A 20,450-nucleotide genomic window follows, 5' to 3' on the forward strand; every position below is an offset into this window, starting at 1 on the left:
GCAATAACTCCCTCCCCCCTGCTGGCCGCAAAATCTGAAAAGTCTTTCAGCGCCTTTACAGCATCTAGGGTGCCACGGCCCGCCCTAAACCCATACTGACAGTCAGCTACATTCGGGCCAACTTCCACCAAATGCTGGATGATCCGGGAAGATATGATCCGCTCTAACATCTTCCCGGATACATCCAGCAACACCAATGGCCGGTGACCAGACGGCGAGTCCATCGGCCGACCCTCTTTCCTCAGCAGGCACAGGCGTCCCTCCTTCCATACCCTGGGAAAGCACCCTTTCTCCAAACATTCATTGAGGAGATTTTTGAAGCGCTCACCCAGGTGTTCCAGGGCTAGCGGGATGACCCGTGCCGGCACGCCATCAGGCCCCGGCGCCTTCTTGTTGCGCTTCATTCGGTCCACAAGCCCCATCATTTCATCCTCCGTAATACCGGGGGTAGGCTGGTTTTCATCTTGCTCCTCCGAGGGGGGAGCCGACATCCTCGGGGGGAGCAAAATCCGGCGCCGGTGGGAAGAGGGTTTCCACGACCCTGTCTAGGAGTTCGGGCTCTAGGGTCTCTGTGGTGGGAGCACGTTTAATTTTGTTGCGGACCATTTTATACGGCCGCCCCCACGGATTCCTATTTAAGGAGTCGACAAACTCCTCAAAGGCACTATCTTTGGCTTTTGTTATGGCCAATTGTAGTGCCTCTTTGGCCGTCTTTAGCTCCCTGTGTAGGAACTCTTCTTCTTCTGCAGTGTGCGACCTCCGGCGTCTACAGCGCGTGTATGCACGGCGTGCGTTGTTGCTGGTGGTTCGAAGGGCGGCTATTTCGTCTGACCACCAGTAAACGCTTTGTTTGGCCGGCAATTTCCGTACTCGCGGCATCGAAGCATCGCACACCGCTGTCAGTGACTCCCTAAATCGAGCCGCCTTAACCTCAACTCCCGCATCGTTCGGTGGTGGATCGCCCCAAGCCTCAATTATCGCAGCTTCTTCCGCCATGGCAGAGTCGAACTGCGAAATGACCCACCGCGGGAATCTCAGCCTATTCCTAGCCCTTCCAGGTGGTGGTTCCGACTGTTGTGTTTGAGCGGAGACCCTCATCCGAATATACAGATGGTCGGAGAGGGTCTCGACGTCCTCCAGGACGCGCCAACCTATGATTCGTTGTGCAATGGCAGGGGTCGCGAACGTTATGTCCACGATGGACCCCCCCTGCCGTCGAACACATGTGTTGGCGTCGCCCTGGTTCAACACCTCTAGACCCATTGCTGCCGTCCAGTCTCGAAGAGTTGCCCCTCTGGTGTCAGTGTGTGGGGAACCCCATGCCTCGCTCTTAGCATTGAGGTCCCCCAACACTATTGTAGGCGCTGGCGCACTTCTTCTTACAACTCTGCCCAACCCCTCCAGATACGCTTCAAAGTCGGGTAGCGGCCGATTAGGGGAGAAATATACTGCAATGACCACAGTCTTCCCCCATTTGGCCGCTACATAACCCGGGCCGTTCTCGACTTTTGTCAAGGTCGGAAACCCGCCGCCAGTCGGCACCACTAGCGCCACTCTGCCGTCCGTTGCCCCGGTCCAGTTGGGCTGGGGAGGGACAAAGTATGGTTCAGCAACCACCGCCAAAGCCAAACTCCACTCCGCCATGACCTGCATGAGTAGGTCTTGGGCACGGGCAGAGTGGTTAAGGTTGCATTGAATGATCTCCAAGTTTCTGCTGTTACTTTGTGCAGACATTTATTGATCCATACTTTGTCCCTCATTGACCACATGTGCAGTCGCTGGCCCCTCTGGGGTTACCGTCTGGGGGCCATCGCGACCTTTTTTGGAGGGAGGTGCACAAGCACGTCCACCCATGACATGACCCGCTGGCCGTTTGGCGTGATGGCACACTCCACAGAATGGTTCAGCCTCGCATTCTGCAGACTTATGTCCGGGCCTTGAGCACCTATAGCACAAGTCCCCCCTGTCTATTGGTGAAGGGCACAGTGCCCTGGTGTGGCCCGTCCCCATGCATCTGTAACAACGCATGGGTTGTGGCTCCAGGGCTTTGATGTGTGCTGCCGACCACCCCACTAGGATTTTCCCATCTTTGATTAAGGCGTTTGCTGCCGTCACTGGGCACCTTAACAATGCAGAGCCCATTCCGCTAGAAAGGAGTCTGATAGGACCCACTTTAACCTGGTCTATTGAGCACCCTCCTTTCAGCACAACTGCTGTCTTAATATCCTCCGACGTTACTGACTCGTCAAAACCAGTAACTCGAAGGTCAGCCGTCTTAACAGGTCTGTGGACCGTGGCCACATCCCCGATCAAGCCTTCTATTTTTTGAGCAAGGTCGTCCGCTGCTCGACCACTGCTTGCTCCTGGCACCTCAATTAGGCGGGCTCCAGTAGCAGATTTGCGGACTCGCACACTTTCAATGCCCACCTCTGCCAGTCTTAAAGAAGTTGTCACTTTCTGTAAGGCTGACAGATATGTGACATTTGCCTCTGGTTTTAGGGTAACAACGACCGCCGAGCTTTTCGGTGCCGTTAGCACTCTTGATGACGCAGGCTTGGTTTTTGTGATTGCCTTTGGTACGGCAGTTGGTTTCGCTTCTTGGTGCTTAGCTGCCTTGGGCTTCGCTTTCCTCCTTACTACTTCCGTCCACGAGGGTTCCAAGACAACTTCCGGCGCCTTGGAGGTTGACTGCAAATGCTCTCTCCTCGCTTGGGCCTTAACCTGCGGTTTAGGCTTCGGCTTTGATTGTGCATTCGGCTGAGCAGCCGGTTGAGCAGTTTGTGGTGGTTGGGCTGTCTCCGGCTGACTGGCAGAACGCTTGCCAGATTTTGTCTTCTTTAGAGCCCCCTTGGCTGCGTCTGGCTGAGATGGGTCTTGTTGCCTGCTCGCCCGGTCAGCCGCCAACGGGGGGCGCATAATTGGCTCCGGAGGCAGGCGGCTTTCGAATGCCTCTAGCCGGGCATTTATCATGGTGCCCAGGCTCCTAAAGAGTTCCTGGGAGTGCTTTGCAAGTACCTCCTGTAACCCTTCAGGGAGCCCTTGGGATATGTCCTGAGGCATTTCCGATTTACGCTCCGCAAAAGCTGTGCGTAAGGCCTTGGTCTCGGCTGATAAGAGAGCGAGTTGCTCTCGCATCCTCTTGTTATCTGCTTTAAGCTTTCTTAGCTCGTCGCTCTCCTTTTTATTTTCAAGGTATTCCATACCTTCAAGTATTTCGCGGCAAGCTGCATTAATGTTGCCGCGAACAACTCCGTTCAAGTTACTTGATTTTGCAGCCTCGTTAAGTACAGTGCGGGCTGCATTTCGCACCGACTCTACGACACCTGTTTCGTCAGGTGTTAGTTCATCGTTAGTGGTTGCAGGGAAAACTTTTTCCCTGCTAATCCTCACATTCTCTTTAAGAAAGAGCTTATGCGTCTGCCGAAGCTGCGTATCGTCACATTCGTCCTCTGACAAATCCGAGATTGTAACTTTGTTACCTTCCCCAGAAGGGCTTCTGTCCCTTTCTTTGTTCACTTCCTTGTTCCCCTGTGAGCGGGATCGAAGCGAGCGTAGCGCTGGAAACTCCAGGCGATACGCCTTAGCCTTCTCGGTAGGTAACTCGTAATCATCATCGTCTTTATTTTGCAGCTTTGCCTTAGCTGCAGCAATTCCTGCGTATGCTCCCCTGCCTGATGGAGCACGTCCTCTTTCCACTGAACTTATTTTGGGGGCTGGTTTGTCCTCCCCGTTCCCGTTTTCCTCTACAATTGCCCTCTTGCCAGGTTTCGATACCATTTCCATGGCATCTTGGAACTTATCCGTGCCGGCACTCGAGTCGCCCATTTTTCTCTTATTTAGAGCTCGGAGTCAAGTTTTAGGCCGTGACCAAAACTAACCTACCCTTTTTTTTTTTCCCCGAGTTAAGCCTAACCTTCCCTTTTTTATTTTTGGTTACCAAAACCTAACCTTAGGTTAGGTAACCATTAAAATCCAGCTTAAAAATTTTATAGCTCTTGGATGAGAAGAGCTGGGCCAGCGAAACTTATGTGGAAGATGAAGGCGTGTAACTTCCACAATCCCTATGAATAACAGATTTTTAGCTCCAAAAACAGAATTTCTAAAGCCAAAAAACTGCACCAATTTTCAAAAATTCAAAATTTGCACTTTCGAAAATTCCTACCTCCTAAACTATGAGAGATAGCTAGGCAAAACTCAAGATCAAAAGTTAGAGCTTGTTAAACTCTTTCTTTTGACACTTTAAACGGATTTTTTGGTGCAGAATTCACGATTCTACGACCAAAAAACCGATATTTTCCCTAACTTTCTTCAGTACGACAAACACCGTTAGGTGAAAGTTGTCGTTTCAGCTTTAATAAATCGTACCACCGAAACGGTAGCAGACAGACACACTAAACTCAAGTCAAAAATAGGGCGCCTGACACGCTCTATTTTTTGACACTATTGCCAGAATTATTGGACAATCCGTCAGGGAGTTATTAGGAGCCAAAGGGATTGCTCGTAGATTTCCCATAGGCGCCGACCAAGAAAATTCTGTCAGGCGCTCCGGAATTTTCCACGAGCAATAACTTTTGAACCACTGGATGGAAAAATTTCAAACTTTGCAGCAATTTAGGGCTGCCCCAACACCACCCACCACCAAAATTTGGAGGGGGTAGGTCAACGGGTATAGCCGCTATTAGCGTGCAAACCTTAAAATTTAAAACCAAAAAACAAACTTATAAGTACCAAACCGCAAAAACAAAATCCTTAATAGAAAAGCCAAGTCACAAGATAGAAACGATCTGAATCCGGGAAACGAAAGCCAAGGTCAAAACGCTTCTAAGTGCCAAAAATCGCCAAAATCGCATGGAAACCGCCAAAAGTAAGGTGGAATTTTACCTTAGTAAGGTGGAATTTTACCTTAGTAAGGTGGAATTTTACCTTAGTAAGGTGGAATTTTACCTTAGTAAGGTGGAATTTTACCTTAGTAAGGTGGAATTTTACCTTAGTAGGGTGGAATTTTACCTTAGTAGGGTGGAATTTTACCTTAGTAGGGTGGAATTTTACCTTAGTAGGGTGGAATTTTACCTTAGTAGGGTGGAATTTTACCTTAGTAGGGTGGAATTTTACCTTAGTAGGGTGGAATTTTACCTTAGTAGGGTGGAATTTTACCTTAGTAGGGTGGAATTTTACCTTAGTAGGGTGGAATTTTACCTTAGTAGGGTGGAATTTTACCTTAGTAAGGTGGAATTTTACCTTAGTAAGGTGGAATTTTACCTTAGTAAGGTGGAATTTACCTTAGTAGGGTGGAATTTTACCTTAGTAGGGTGGAATTTTACCTTAGTAAGGGTGGAATTTACCTTAGTAAGGTGGAATTTTACCTTAGTAAGGTGGAATTTTACCTTAGTAAGGTGGAATTTTACCTTAGTAAGGTGGAATTTACCTTAGTAAGTGGAACCTTAGTAAGGTGGTTTTACCTTAGTAAGGTGGAATTTTACCTTAGTAAGGTGGAATTTTACCTTAGTAAGGTGGAATTTTACCTTAGTAAGGTGGAATTTTACCTTAGTAAGGTGGAATTTTACCTTAGTAAGGTGGAATTTTACCTTAGTAAGGTGGACTATGTTAGGTTAGCTTTCGAAAACTGGGTTCCAAATGTTAGGTTAAAGCTAAATTGAAAATTGGTAAAAAAAGGGGTTAGGGTATGTTGTTGTAAGAAAAAAAATGGTTGGTTTTGTTAGGTTAGGTTTCGAAAACAAGGTACGTTGTTAGATTAGCTTTAAATAAAAAAAAGGTTGTTTGGTTAGGTTTTTTTTTTAAAGGGTAGGTCTTTTTTTTTTTAAAAGAGGTTTAGTTGGGTCAGGTTTTTTTATTCAAAAAAGGGTAGGTTATGTTAGGTTAGCTTTAAAAAAAAGAAAAAAAAACGGGTAGGCAATGTTAGGTTAGCTTTAAAAAAAAAAAAGGTTAGGCCATGTTTGGTCAGGCTTAAAAAAAAATAGTTGGATTGTTAAAAAAAAAAAGGTTAGGTTATGTTGGGTCAGGCTTTTTTATTCAAAAAAGGGTAGGTTATGTTAGGTTAGCTCTAAAAAAAAAAAAGGTTAGGCTTTGTTAGGTTAGCTTTCGAAAACTGGGTTCCAAATGTTAGGTTAAAGCTAAATTGAAAATTGGTAAAAAAAGGGGTTAGGGTATGTTGTTGTAAGAAAAAAAAAGGTTGGTTTTGTTAGGTTAGGTTTCGAAAACAAGGTACGTTGTTAGATTAGCTTTAAATAAAAAAAAGGTTGTTTGGTTAGGGTTTTTTTTTTAAAGGGTAGGTCGTTTCTTTTTTTTTTAAAAAAGAGGTTTTGTTGTCAGGTTTTTTTATTCAAAAAAGGGTAGGTTATGTTAGGTTAGCTTTAAAAAAAAGAAAAAAAAACGGGTAGGCAATGTTAGGTTACCTTTTAAAAAAAAAAAAGGTTATGCCTTGTTTGGTCAGGCTTAAAAAAAATAGTTGGATTGTTAAAAAAAAAAAAAGGTTAGGTTATGTTGGGTCAGGCTTTTTTATTCAAAAAAGGGTAGGTTATGTTAGGTTAGGTTTAAAAAAAAAAAAAAGGTTAGGCCTTGTTTGGTCAGGCTTAAAAAAAATATAGTTGGATTGTTAAAAAAAAAAAAGGTTAGTTTATGTTGGGTCAGGTTTTTTTATTCAAAAAAGGGTAGGTTATATTTTGTTAGCTTTAAAAAAAAGAAAAAAAACGGGTAGTGAATGTTTGGTTAGCTTTAAAAAAAAAATAGGTTAGGCTTTGTTAGGGTAGCTTTCGAAAACTGGGTTCCAAATGTTAGGTTAAAGCTAAATTGAAAATTGTTAAAAAAAGGGGTTAGTGTATGTTGTTGTTAGAAAAAAAGGTTGGTTTTGTTAGGTTAGGTTTCAAAAACAACGTAGGTTGTTAGATTAGCTTTAAAAAAAAAAGGTTGTTTGGTTAGGGTTTTTTTTTTAAAGGGTAGGTCATGTTTCTTTAAAAAAAAAAGTTAGGTTTTGTTAGGTTAGGTTTCAAAAAGGACTACAAATACTACATATGTTATGTTCCAAACACAAAGTTTGTGTTCATAAAAACATTCCGACGTTCAAACATAATAGTATTTTTTTATAAATTACCGATGAAACTCAAGTGACCCTGATTTTCATTCAAATATTGTTATATTACGAGTATTTTATTGCTTTTCTAATCATGTTAGTGACTTGTTTATTCTACGGGGCTTCCGTTCCGTCATAGTCTTTAACCAACAACAGGCGTAGTAAACGGGCCCACCTCTCCCTGCCCCCCGGTCTCTCGCTCAGCTACATCACCTTAGTCGGTAGGTATTTGACACGTTTTTTCTAATTAAATATTAACCAAGATTAACATCTGTTTAAACGTTTGTAGGTGGAGAACGTTGATTTTTCATGTATTTTAATACCTTTTACATTTATCGTTTTTATCAATGTTTATCATGTTTTTGTTTACTTTCTCAATATTAGAAATTATTTATGGAAAAATCAGCTCAACTCGTGCACTTAGCTAATCCTGGAGTATTTTTGTTGCACGACACATCCGAAGCTGTCCCACCATGTTGAAGGATACCCTGCAGTTGAACGCAGCCGCAGTTGCAAGCCGCAAGATTGAGGTACAGTTGGCAACGTAAGCTACGAAACATTATGTTTTAAAAGATACCAAGCGCATAAATTGAATATAAGTTATTATCGAAAATACAAACTGAAATATGGATGCACAGAAAAACCAGAAAAATAAGACCAACGCTGGGAATCGAACCCAGGTCCTCGGCATTCCATGCGACGTGCTATGCCGCTTCATCACTGCTGGACCTGGACGCTGGTCTTATTTTTGGTCTTGGTTTTTCTGTGCATCCATATTTCAGTTTGTATTTTCGATATGGGTTTTACGGGATAAATAAAATAAAATGAATAAATATAACGGGACAATTAACACCAATTAACCTAGTCCCAAAGTAAGCTTATAGCAAAGCTTATGTTATGGGTACTAAGCAACGGATAAATATAATTATTTAGATAGATACATACTTAAATACATAATAAACACCCAAGACCCGGATGACCGTAAAAGTAACAAAAGTTTGGAGTTTAAATAAATAATACAAAAATACTCCAAAAATCAATCTTATAAGTTATTAAACAAAATTAAAAATCAAACGGAAAAACAGTCAGTACTCTACAAATTCTTTAAGTGGTTTAAATATGTACTTCAATCGTCGGGACCTATTACTAGACAATTTTTGAGGTCACGAGTTTTAACCGTAGGGGACGCCACTAAAGCTACCAACTTTCAATTCGCTGCGAAATTTCTAATTATTCTATTTAATTTACGCATTCATTGCTGATATTACTCATTGCTGATAGAAAAAAAAATGTGGCGTTATCTTGGAACCATTAATGACCATTACGATACAGCCGTGTTCATAATAGAATCCAATGTCGTAATGCTGGTCATTACCTATGGTTTTTTAACGCATAATTGAGGATTTACTATATGGGTGTAGATAAATTAAGTAATAACATGTATTGTATTTCCGATCATGTTAGTCACTTTGTTCAACGGGGCTACCGTTCGGACAGATTCTGTAACCAACAACAGGCGTAGTAAACGGGCCCACCACTCCCGCCCCCCGGTCACTAGCTTAGCTACATCACCTCGGTCGGTAGGTATTTAACTTGTTTTTCCTAAATAACGACCCAACGTCCTAGGTTTAGAGACAAAAAACATTTCTACAGGCTGATTGTATTTATTCCCCTCATTTTGATACCTCTTTCACATGCGTCACTCGTTTTTATCGTTACTAATTGATGTTTTAATCTCTTTTTGACTTGAAAATAGGTCTTTAACACGGATTACACTAGTTTTATTGTCTTTCTTGATCCTTTAGGGTCACTTCGAGCTGACTATAAATAGCACTCACATTTCTCTGTACTTTCCAAGTATTCTCGCCCTTCTAGCGTGTTTCAAAGCAAAATGAATCTTGTATTGATTAAATTTAGAGTGTAGGTACTTAGTCAGTCATAGCCATAGTCATAGTCATAGTGTCAGCTACTTGGTTTGGGTAAATATAGTTTACCAAATTAAATATTTTTAGGGGAGGGTCCTTCGCTTTATCTTCCAAACCTTATAATTGAAAAATATGTAAAAAATCACCAAGGTAAAAATTAATAAACACTAGTTTCAACATGATCGGATATACCGTTTTGGAGTTTTTGCAGGAAACTATTTTTCTCAACAAAAATTTCATACATAAAAAATACATTATTACAAAACTTATTTAATACTTAATAATCTTATTTATTCTGAACAATGTACCGGTTCAAGCTGGTGCATCGGTCAAATTCACAAATATAATTTAATAGTTTATTAAACTCAAATAATTTATTTTCTCAGCTCAGTCAGTCGCGAAAAATGTTAGTTTACTGACACATAATAAACCAACACATTTTATGAGTTTCAAAACATTCCTAAGCTGGGACATTGAAGGGCCGATAATGGTTACAAGTGGCATAAAAAATGACATAGTGGAAACAGAAAATAGTACACCATTTTGACTTGCTTCTACGCTGCATGTGAGCGTTGAGCCTGTGTCTGTGCGACACTTATATATATATGATGTCATACAGAATACGCCTTTCATATAAAATAATAAATATACATAATGTTACAACATAACTTTATAATTAAAATTAATTTGTTAACATTATGCGTCCATTCAAAAATTCACTGTACATCCAATTTCAATCCTGAGTTCTTATCAGCGCGGCCGAACAATTTCATTATGCGGGCGGGGCGGGCGGGGCGGGGAGGCCGGTAAAGCCTTCCAGGTACATACTATCAGCCACAGATATATAAAAAAAAGAGAGTAAAGTAATAAAACTCCGCCAGCAAAGACGTACTAAAACTGGTGTACACCTCCCTTTGCGAGTCAATTATTACTTACTGCGTAATAAGTGTATGGGGTGGCTCATCTGGAGTATCGCTCTTACCCCTCGAAAGAGCGCAACGATTCGTTCTGAAAGTCATGCTTCGTAAACCGATTCTCTTTCCCACGACTGAACTATACAAGGAAGCAGATGTCCTTACTGTGCGCCAGCTCATGATCCTGCGTGTATCGATTCAGGTGCATGAGGAAACCACTCGCTCTCCGCAATACCTTGCGCTATTGAACAGGCGACTTTTCAAAATTCCAATCCCAATCGTAAAATCTGCTTTCGCTAAACGTTTCCCAAAATTTCTACATCCTTACATATATAACAAAACACTAAAGTTCTGCAACATCTCAAGGACAGGATTCGTCAAGCTAAAAAAAGATCATCAGCTGGCTAAAAAGTCTTAACTATCACGAAACTGAATCACTGCTGAAGGTTGTTTCTTGAGCTCGTTATCTCGTGCTTATCTACCCTTCTCATTCGCCCATTCACGGTTCCATACACTCATAAACAATCACACATGCAGCCACACACACGCACACACATACATACGCATTCACACGCGCGCACACACACCACGCACACAACCAAACACACAACCTCTGTCTCAACCACAATTGACTTAAATTAGATTATGTTCAAATTGTTTCTGACACAATATTTTCACAGACACATGTAACATACCGTATTTAAATAATTAAGTACCGAATCCGGTCACCACGTTACAGGCCCAGCCTAGTGTGGGACCAACAGATATTTGTAACCTTATTGTATGTGTTGTTTCTTGTAATAAACATTTTTTTTTTTTTTTTTTTTTTTTTTTTTAATGTGTTTCGGTTACAAAATTTATTCATTAGAGTATAATAATAACACTTTAGAGGACTAATAAAGCGCCCTTCTTGGCTGTATTCAATTGAAGCGATTTACATCTTCCACCATCACATACAGTTTGTGATTTAAATAAGCGACAGTCGCTATTCAAAGAGGTTATCATAATACTTATCGTCATATTAGCTTTCGGTGGAGACATGGCACAGGCAGCTTTTGCCTAAATAATTCAAGAAATAAATAGAGACCGAAGATAAAAAAACTAGACATAATTTGTCTTATTTTTAAAGAAGTCTTTGAATCGGGAACTTAAAATAGTTAAGTATGGAATTGTTCTGGGCGTTTCGTGATTTTGGAATTTTCGGTATTATCTATGATGCATTCCCACATTATATACCGGCTTGTAGGGACAGATGACATCGCGGTGAAATCGCACGCTCGGACACACCACAGCAGTAGCGCTCGAGTCAAGGCTACGGCTATAATGAATGCGCCAAAATCATTTGTATCGCGCAGGTCATTCCACCCTCAACTCTACTTCGTACGCGACGATTAAATGCCCAATGCTAAAAGTGGTTCATTCGGTGTTAATATGAAACTACTGCAAAAATACAAGCAAAGTGGGTGCGCGCGGCGGTGGCGGCGGGAGGGTAGAGGGGGGGGGTGGACGGTGGCGCGCGCAGCGGCTCGGGGCGCCGGGGCCGGGGCCGGGGGGCGGCTGCGGCAGTGTGGCGGCGCCGCGCGACGCGACGGGCGCGAGGCACGGCACGCGACACGCGCGACACACACGCGGCACGCGGCACGCGGCACGCGGCACGCGACACGCGGCACGCGACACGCGGCACGCGACATGCGGCGCGGCGCGCGCTGCTGACGCGAGATGCACACGGTGAGTGCGCGTGCGGTGACCCCGGCCGGCTGGCTCGACACCTCGGCAGCCCCACGTACCACGTATCGACATAGTTCATAATAATATCATGCGAAACAGATTCCATCAATGTTAAACGTGAATCTTACGTGCAAATAGTCGAAGCATACTCGTGTTTGTCATTCGAAAATAGTTCAAGTGTCATTACGAGGCCTGTGCTCTGATGTGGAACGCTCGAAGTATGGACCGTATTCCCATAGGTACCTGCCGTGCTGCACTGCCCACTGGGCGCCACGGGTCCGTCCGCGGCCGCGCTCGCGGCAGACGGCGCCGCCTCCAACGAGGGCGCGTCGCATCAGATCACTACCTCACAAACCACAGTCACTTGATATTTGCAAGGCGAGCGTATCCCAGTTTTCTCGTCGCGCTGATCTAAACTATTACCAAAATGTTAATCATTTTCTGTGTACTTGTAATAAATCCCACTTGCAAATGTCAAAGGTCGTCGCGGTCGTAAATAATAGTAGACATCACACGAATACGTTGAGAGCACCATCAGCACCATCTGTTTGGAACATTTTGTTGGCAACTAAGAAAGCGGTGACTGAGTGTCCGAGTTTGATAAACGAGATTTACACCGTGGACGCGCCGAGCGGGCATGTGCAGTGAAGGCAGTAGAAGCAGCTCGGGAGGCCGGGAGGCTGGGGCCGCCAGTCGCGGGCCGCCAGTCGCGGGCGGCCGGCGGCGCCGCGTTACACAACGCGCGGCCGGCGCCCGCCCGGGCTGCTGCCGGTCGTGGGGTCACGGCTGGGTCAGGCACGCTACGCTTCACCAAACTCTCTTTTTGAGCTGGTGATAGTAAGAGCCAATACGGTTATTAAAAATGTAAAAGCTAGGCAAGAATACGACCCCCCGTATTTTTATATCGACGTCCAATTTGAGGATACACACACAATACATGTTAAAATTAACAATACCCCCTAATTTACGAAAGACGTTAAGATATCAATTAGGGCGAGTCTGATTTTAATATCCCAGATGTTGTTGTTGGTGAAATGCTGACGACCCTCCGCACATGGAGCTACTCAAAAATAACTACTTACAAACTCAAATTAGGGCTATTACATATTCGCATTTTTTCGTATTTTCACAGTCGCGTTTTATTTCCAATCGTTTAATTGAATCAACACAAAAATAAGAATCGTGTATTGAATCGACACAGAAACATCTGTAGGTTTAGTAGACTATGTTAAGTTTGCATCGGCCCGAAGGGACAAAACCACACAAAAGTAGGAGCTCCGTCGCCGCGTATTCTGTGTCGATTAAAATTGTGAAAAACGCGAATGGAAACTTACTAGGAAATAGCGATTTTGGGAAAATGAATGAGCTATCCAGGCCAGATTATTGGGCCTCAGGCGCAGGTGCTCTTGAAGTACTTTTCAAAGTCAAAGTCATAATATCTTTATTCAATCTAGGCACACAAGACAAGCTCTTATGAATGTCAAAACAAATCTACCACCCACTTATTTCGCCTGAACAAACCATTCGATTCACTCTCAGAGCCTAATTTGCAATAATAATGGTTTTTGCAGTCTCATGTTTTTAGTTCATGTTTCATAATTAAAATGTAGGTACGTTCCATTACTGTTTTCTATCATTTTTTCTACTATGTACGCACCGTTACGTTTTAGATTATTTACTGAATGTGAGTATGTTCGTTTGTTTGGTGCCTACGCAATACGCATTCACGCTTAGAGTCACAGATAACAGACATATTATTATATGGTCTGTGCTAAGAGTACTCCAACCTATCGTAATGAAACAAAATAGTTATTTGTGCAACAAGAGAGCAAAGTTGGTTTTTGTTACGAGTGTTGATTTTGAATCCCGAGTTAGCAAAGGATTCTAGGTTAGAATCATGAGAGCAGCAAGGGATTCAAACACACGAGATGCAAAAAAAACTTTGGTCTCGTGTGACACATACAATTTTACACCTCAGCAGCGAGAACATAATTTAAATGTAACATATGTATTAAACCATATATACTTACCTGTTTACAAAACAAATATTTTTTGAAATATAATCCGATTATTAAGAAACAAATATAATAATCACATTTAAAAACATCTTTAAAAAGTCACCAGAAAGTTAAGAATGCCAAACATTGATCAAATGCGGTAAGTAGAGAGGTTTTGAATTTGGAACGAAAAAGTGTCCACAATACAAATCGCATACTCATAACTAGTCATAACATGCATTGTAATTTGTTCTTAGAACTACTTGTACTCGTAAAATATGTCATACTCTTATTTTTCATTCTGCAAAAAGCTTCATCTTTGAGTCATTAAAAAGGTTGAACAATAAACGTATAATTTCGTACACAGTTTTGCAGTGACACATATCCCATACGATAAATAAGCAAAAAAATATTAATTTATAACAGCAATAACTAATAACTCATACTCGTATGTACCATCAGCCAAATAAGTGGTCTATCAATAATATAAAACAAAATAAAGGTAACTAAAACTACATACAAACTAAAATTATACATAAAAAAGTTGCCCAAAATCACTGCCAGGTGGTAAGGTGCCCAGAAGGCTAGCAGCATTACCACGTTGTATGGCAATGCTTAATCTTTGTGCTAAGAAAAAGCCAGTATAATTTATTATAAATGTTATTAAACCTTTAAGTATGATTTTATTAAGATTTCTCAAACTAAAACTCAAACTCACAACATTTATTGACATAAAAACACTACAACTCAACAAAGACACAGTAAAAACATAAATAGAAGAAGAGAGAAATATTAAAGACTTTGTACTGTATGTACTGTAATGTGTTTCTATTACATAAACATAAATAGATTTATTACAAATTAAACTCGTAAAAATAGTATCTAAGTACAGTCGAGTTCATAAACTTGTGTGCAAAAACTTAATCAAAAATATCTGAGCACACTTCTACGCCGTTAACAATAGTCGTGTTCAGATATTCTTGATCAAAATTTTGCTCACAAGTTTATGAACACGACTGTAGGTAGGTACACTAGAAATCTCTTAAAATTCAAACGTACTGGTAGTGCTGATTGTTAGTTCCTTACCTCGAAAGAAAAAACAGAACCTCATAGGGTCAGTCCGTCTGTCACAATCGATTAGCTCCGATAATACTCGCACCTCTGGACCCATTGAGTTGTTTGTTACACTTATGTGTAAGGTAAGGTAGGTATGTAAGTCAGTCAGTGTAGAAATGTTTCGCAAACTAGTGTAACATTTCAAATGAAATGGATCGTTATATCTATGTTATAATCTCAAAAATGTATTGTATATTATATTATATTATCATTTGAAGTTATTTAAGAGTATAGGTAATAACTGACTATTGCTGGGTTGGCAATATATATATCTATATCTACGAGTATACTAATTATAAAGAGGAAAGGTTTGGATATTTGGATGTTTGTTACGAATTAACTTAAAAACTACTGGACCGATTTAAAAAATCTTTCACTATTAGAATGCTAACTATGTGCATAGGCTATTTTTTTTCTGTCGCCTACGGTTTGCGGTTCCGCCAAGACGCGAAAGGTAAGGAAACGAAATCAATAGAAAATACGGATTTGGAAAAACGGAATACGAATTCAACGGGAAAAGAATCGAGGACTAAAAAAGCCAATATATACCCGAGGTGGTTAGCCACCCGAGCTTTAGCGAGGGTGTCTATTTATCCGAGGGTTTTATTGACTTTTAGTCTCGAGGTAAAACTCTATTTTCACTTCGATTGCGAGAAAAAATAGTAATTAATCGTTTATGATTTACGCTCCGCCACAATTTTAAAGTTTTCGCAGTAAGTTTTTTTCAACCAACACTATACCTATTATAAAATCGCATCGTGAAATGGTCCATACACAAACTACAATAAATAGAATGGCACCACCTTCTATGCGGAAAAAGACTTTTAGATCTATTAGAGGTGTTGAAGGATACATAAGACAACATAGGATATACAAGGCTCGCGAACTCGTGTCTAGTTTGTAGCTGTACTTGTTTCTCGTTCATCGTGGGCGTGGGGAGGGGGGGGGGACGAGTGCCTAAAATGACCGCTGTATATTCTCTCGGCGTGAGGTCTGATAGCTCTCTAGCTGCGAACCGTCAGTCAACCAAAACGTAATTGAATATTTGTCTCATATCAGGCCGGGACCTTCCGCACCAGGGTCCCGGTCTGGTCTGTCTCGTGAGCGTCGCGTCGGTCCGTCCTCAGAGCGGGGCGGCGCTGGCGGCGCTGGCGGCGCTGGTGGCGCTGGCGGGCGGCGGCGCGGCGGCGGGCTGCGGCGTGGCGGAGTGGCCGTGCCGCAGCGGCCAGTGCGTGCGGCTGGACCGCTACTGCGACGGCGCGCCGCACTGCGCCGACGGCAGCGACGAGCCGGCGCACTGCTCGCCGTGCAACCGCACGTACTACGGCCGCGCGGGCGTGGCGTACGCGCTGGGCGTGGGCGCGGGGGGGGGCGGGGGCGGCGCGGAGCCGGCGCCGCCGCCGCGCGTGCCGTTCCTGTGCCACCTCACGTTCACGGCGGGCGGCGGCGCGCACGGCGACCTCGTGCAGCTGGCCTTCGACGAGTTCCGCGTCGGCCGGTACACGCCGGCGAGCTGGACGGCTGCCCCGACGGCTTCATGCAGCTGGCCGAGCTCGGCCGGCCCTTCACGGGCGGCTCGTGGTGCGGCGCGGCCGAGGGCGCCGCGCTCTACTACAGCGAGACGGCCACCGTCACCGTTACCGTCAAACTGTTCCGTGCACGCCTCGGCGAACCGTTCGGGCTGCGCCTGCGCTACAAGTTCCTGCAGCAGCGCGACGCCGTGGTGCGGTGAGTGCGGGGACGGGCGCCGGTGACGCCGGTCTGCATAGAGCGCGCCCGCTGACGGCTCGCTGTCGCAGGTTCGGCGCGCTGGGGGCGCCGCTGGAGCGCGGCGCGGTGTCTCCGGGCACGTACTGCACGCGCACGTACGAGGAGTGCCACCGCAAGCCGTGCCGCCTGCAGAGCCCCAACTACCCGGGCATGTACCCGCGCAACGTGTCGTGCTACTGGAGCCTGCGCCAGCGCGACGTGCCCACCTGCAAGCACGCCATGATCTCCGTGCGCCAGGACCACTCGCACAAGATGCAGATCAAGCGCTCCATCTCCATGGCCAGGTGAGCTTCGCGCGCCCCGCCTCCCGCCTCCCGCCCCGCCTCCCCCCCTCCCGCACGCACTGACCGCGCCCTGTCCTGTCTGTCCGCAGCCTCAACAAGACGGGGCGCGCCGTGCGGGCGTGGCGCGAGTGCACGGGCGAGCGCGACCGGCTCATCTTCTACGACGGCGCGTCGACGGACGACCCGGTGCTGGTGGAGTACTGCGGCGGCGACTGGCTGCCGCGCGTGACGGCGCGCGGGCCCGAGATGCTGGTGGCCTTCCACTCGTCGCCGTACAGCGCGCCGCCCCGCGCGCCCGCGCCGCTGGCCCCGCTGCGCGGCTTCGAGCTCGACGTCGACGTCATCTTCGCCGACTCCGACTCCCGACTACGCCAGGTGAGGCCGCGCGCCGGCGACCGTGCCACGATTCGGTCCGACGGCGGTTGCATTCCGAATCGCGTTGCAGGGAGGCGCGCCGCTGCGAATTTCACGTGAAGGCGTCCTCCACCGAGGAGGAGGTGAACGCGACCGCGGCGGGCGCGGCGGGGGCGGCGGGGGGCGGCGGGGGCGGCGGGGGCGCGGGGCGCGGGCGGCGCGGCCGTCTGCACGCGCCCACCACACGTTGCCGCCCACACCACCTGCACGTGGACGTTCCACGGCCGGCCCGGTGAGTCCCGCCGGCGGCGCGTCACGCACGCTCGAAGGATGTACGATCGAAAGTCGCCTATATTATTTTTTCATCTCTCCTGTTCGGAAAGTTTAATTTTCATGGGTGGAAAGTATTGTTTTTTTAATTTTTCGATTAGCCCCGGAGTCGAAGATAGCTGAGTTACGTCAATGACACTTTTTTTTCACGTTTCGGCATGGCCATCTAGATGCACGTCGTCGTGACCAAGAAGCATTATATGTATACAAAACAAGAAATTTTAACTTTATTACGTCACGAACATATTCCATCTCTTTCTTTAGTTAGGTTAAGGAAGAGATGGATGTCATTCGTGAAATGTGAAAGAAAGAGATGGAATATATAAATAAGTAATAAAGGTTAACCTTCTTCGTTCGGCGTTCAACCTCCAGTTTTGTAGGTATATAAACTCGTATTGGTCGTGACCAACTCGATTTTTTTTATACTCGGCCGTGGCAAGTGGCCAGGTCGAAAAGGTACCGTTCGAGGTTGGGTATAAGTAAATTCAATTTAATGTTATTCTCATTTTTTGTACTATTTTACTTTCCTCACAGTCGAAATGAATAGTACTGTATCTAACTCGGGTGAAATTACCCATTTCCCCTCGAACTATTGGCGCTCTCACTTCGTTCGAGCGCCAGAAATATCTCAGGTGAAATGGGTCACTTTCCACCCTTGGTTAACAATGTACTATTCCGTCGACAGGTGACCTGGTGTGGATTTATTTTTCGAGTTTCACTCAATATTCCCTCGTGGAGGGCAAGCGCGCGGAGAGCGGTGAGCGCGAGGAGGTGGCGCCGCGGGCGGGGGGGCCTGCGGCGTGGAGCTGCGCGTGTGGGAGGGGGCGGGGCGGAGGGGGGCGGGGCCGAGCTGGCGCGGCTGTGCGACGCGCCCCCGCGGCTGTGCGCGCGCGCCGCGCTGGCCAACGCCACGCGCGCGCCGCGGCCGTGCGCGCCGCCCGACGGGTACGTGTCGCGCGCGCCGCTGCTGGCGCTGGCGGCCACCAGCCGCGCCGGCACCGCCGCACCCGCTGCGCTTCGCGCTGCACTACGAGTTCGTGGACGCGCGGCTGGCGGGCGCGGCGCTGGCGGGCGCGGGCGCGCGGCCCGAGGGCTGCGGCCGGCTGCTGACGCGCCGGCGAGCTGGCGTCGCCGGGCAACGCGCTGTGGTTCGGGCGCGGCGGCGCGCGCCGGCTGCGCTGCGTGTACCGGCTGCAGGCGCAGGACGCGCGCGTGGCGCTGGAGCTGGTGGCGGCGGCCTTCGGGCGGCGGCCGCGCTGTCCACGCGCCCCGACCCGGCCAGCGGGCGCGCCGCCTGCGTGCCCGACCCGCCCGACGGCGACGACCCGCCCGACGACCGGGACGACGCCGACGACGACTTCGACGGCGACGACGCCGCGCCGCTGCGGGTGCCGCACCTCATGATCTACGAGTCCCCGTGGCCGGGCTACAGGGTGAGTGCCGCGCGCCCCCTCGCCGAGCGGCCGGTCCCCCGGTGCCCGCTAGAGTACAGCGTGTGGTCGGCAGGTGCCGCTGGCGTGCGTGTGCGACAACGTGTCGGCGCCGCTGCGGCTGGGCGGCGCGGGCGCGCTGGAGCTGGTGCTGGCGGCGCGCGCGCTGGCGCCGGACGAGGACGCGCGCCAGCTGCACTTCCGCGGCCGCTGGGACGCCCCCCCCGCCCCCCCGCGCCGCCGCACTGCGCCGCGCGCCGCCGCCTGCCGCCGCCCGGCGGACACCTGCGTCTGCTCTACCCCTACGAGTGAGTATTCTCCTTCCACGATTACACTCACTCGTACGTGTTGACCTGTCTCGCCTCGACATGACACCTCGCTTGTCTTCTTCAGACTTACGCTTGTAACATTAAAATCAGCTGTTACTCACCAGCTTCAAGGACTTATTAATATCTGCCATATAATTTTATATTTTATAATTATTAAACTGGGCCACTGTTTGCCCTAAGAATAAGGTTGATTTATTTAATTAACCATCGTTATAGATGTAACTTGTGATGGTAAGGAAACCACATTTTTTGACTCGTCTGCCGCCGTTAAAATGCCGAAATTCGGTGGTGGCGCTGTATATATGCGGTGATTTATGGAACTATTTCTTTGAGGGTGGATCTATTTTTTATTGAACTTTACTACCGCCAACCTGGGCGTGTGATGCTACTGGTTTGCCGCGAGGGGGCGCCAGCATTAATTTTCACGTTACACGCTGTCGTCGGTAGAGTGGAAACTCATCCTTCCTATTAGCCATCCTCTTGACCTCCTGATACGAGACGACATCGACTTACATCCTTATTTGATCGATGTAGCTGTGCCTGTGTTGACCTTTTCCTCGCTTCCCCTCCACCTTCCCTTTTGGAATGGTCTCGAAGAAGCCATCGTGTCGTATCAAATGCCCAATCGTTTTCCCTTGGCTCGCCTCGGCCTCTGTCTTGTCCATGTTCAGTTCATTCTGAGATACATTTGGAGTAGAGCGTGATATAGTCGCTCCAGTTTGAGTTGCAGTCTTCGGAATATTCAGCGATTCATACTGCTATTACTATTCTTCTCGTGATTCGCTTCACTGTGTATAATTAAAGCTACCGCAAACCGTACGCCGGCGGGCGACAGCGTGGCGAGCGTCTCAGTTCCGGAACGTAAGTGGAACACGCTCGCCGCCCTGCCGCCCGGCCGGCGTCCCGCGGCTGACCCTCTCGTGTGTGCAGCGAGAACCACGCGTCGGAGTGCGGCGAGACGCCGTTCCTGCTGGCGGCGCGCGGCAACCGGTCCGTGTTCCTGCGCGTGTGGGGCGAGGAGCTGCCGCCCGCGCCGCCCGCCGCGCCCCGCCAGCGGGCGCCGCGCCCGACCCGCCGCTCTGCCACACCGCCAACCGCGTGCTCGTCTACCACGCGCACACCGCCAGGTGAGTGACCGGGGCCCGGCGCGGGCGGGCGGCGGGCCGGGGGTTCTGATCGTCCGTCT

The 20,450-nt window shown here is 47.1% G+C and overlaps 1 protein-coding gene and 1 pseudogene across 1 annotated transcript; one reads left to right on the plus strand and one right to left on the minus strand.

The window, feature by feature from the left end:
* Window positions 1–459: 459 nt before the first annotated feature.
* LOC141442044 (uncharacterized) lies at window positions 460–3,825 on the minus strand. Its single transcript, XM_074106948.1, has 2 exons — window positions 1,798–3,825; window positions 460–1,584 (listed from the first exon to the last, which is right to left on the minus strand). Exons 1-2 carry the CDS (start codon window positions 3,823–3,825, stop codon window positions 460–462), a joined length of 3,153 nt encoding a protein of 1,050 aa, XP_073963049.1.
* Window positions 3,826–11,503: 7,678 nt separating this feature from the next.
* LOC141442336 (uncharacterized) lies at window positions 11,504–20,395 on the plus strand (annotated as a pseudogene).
* Window positions 20,396–20,450: the final 55 nt, after the last annotated feature.

Source organism: Choristoneura fumiferana, chromosome 25 (assembly GCF_025370935.1).
Source record: "Choristoneura fumiferana chromosome 25, NRCan_CFum_1, whole genome shotgun sequence".
NCBI classification, from domain to species: domain Eukaryota; kingdom Metazoa; phylum Arthropoda; class Insecta; order Lepidoptera; family Tortricidae; genus Choristoneura; species Choristoneura fumiferana.

What these genes read in the sequence shown, in the direction of transcription:
- LOC141442044 (XM_074106948.1), bottom strand. Translation starts at nt 3,825, where the DNA reads ATGGGCGACTCGAGTGCCGGCACGGATAAGTTCCAAGATGCCATGGAA. An exon ending in GTCGCGATGGCCCCCAGACG is followed by an intron (nt 1,585 to 1,797) that starts GTAACCCCAGAG and finishes GTCCCTCCCCAG; the next exon opens with CCCAACTGGACCGGGGCAAC.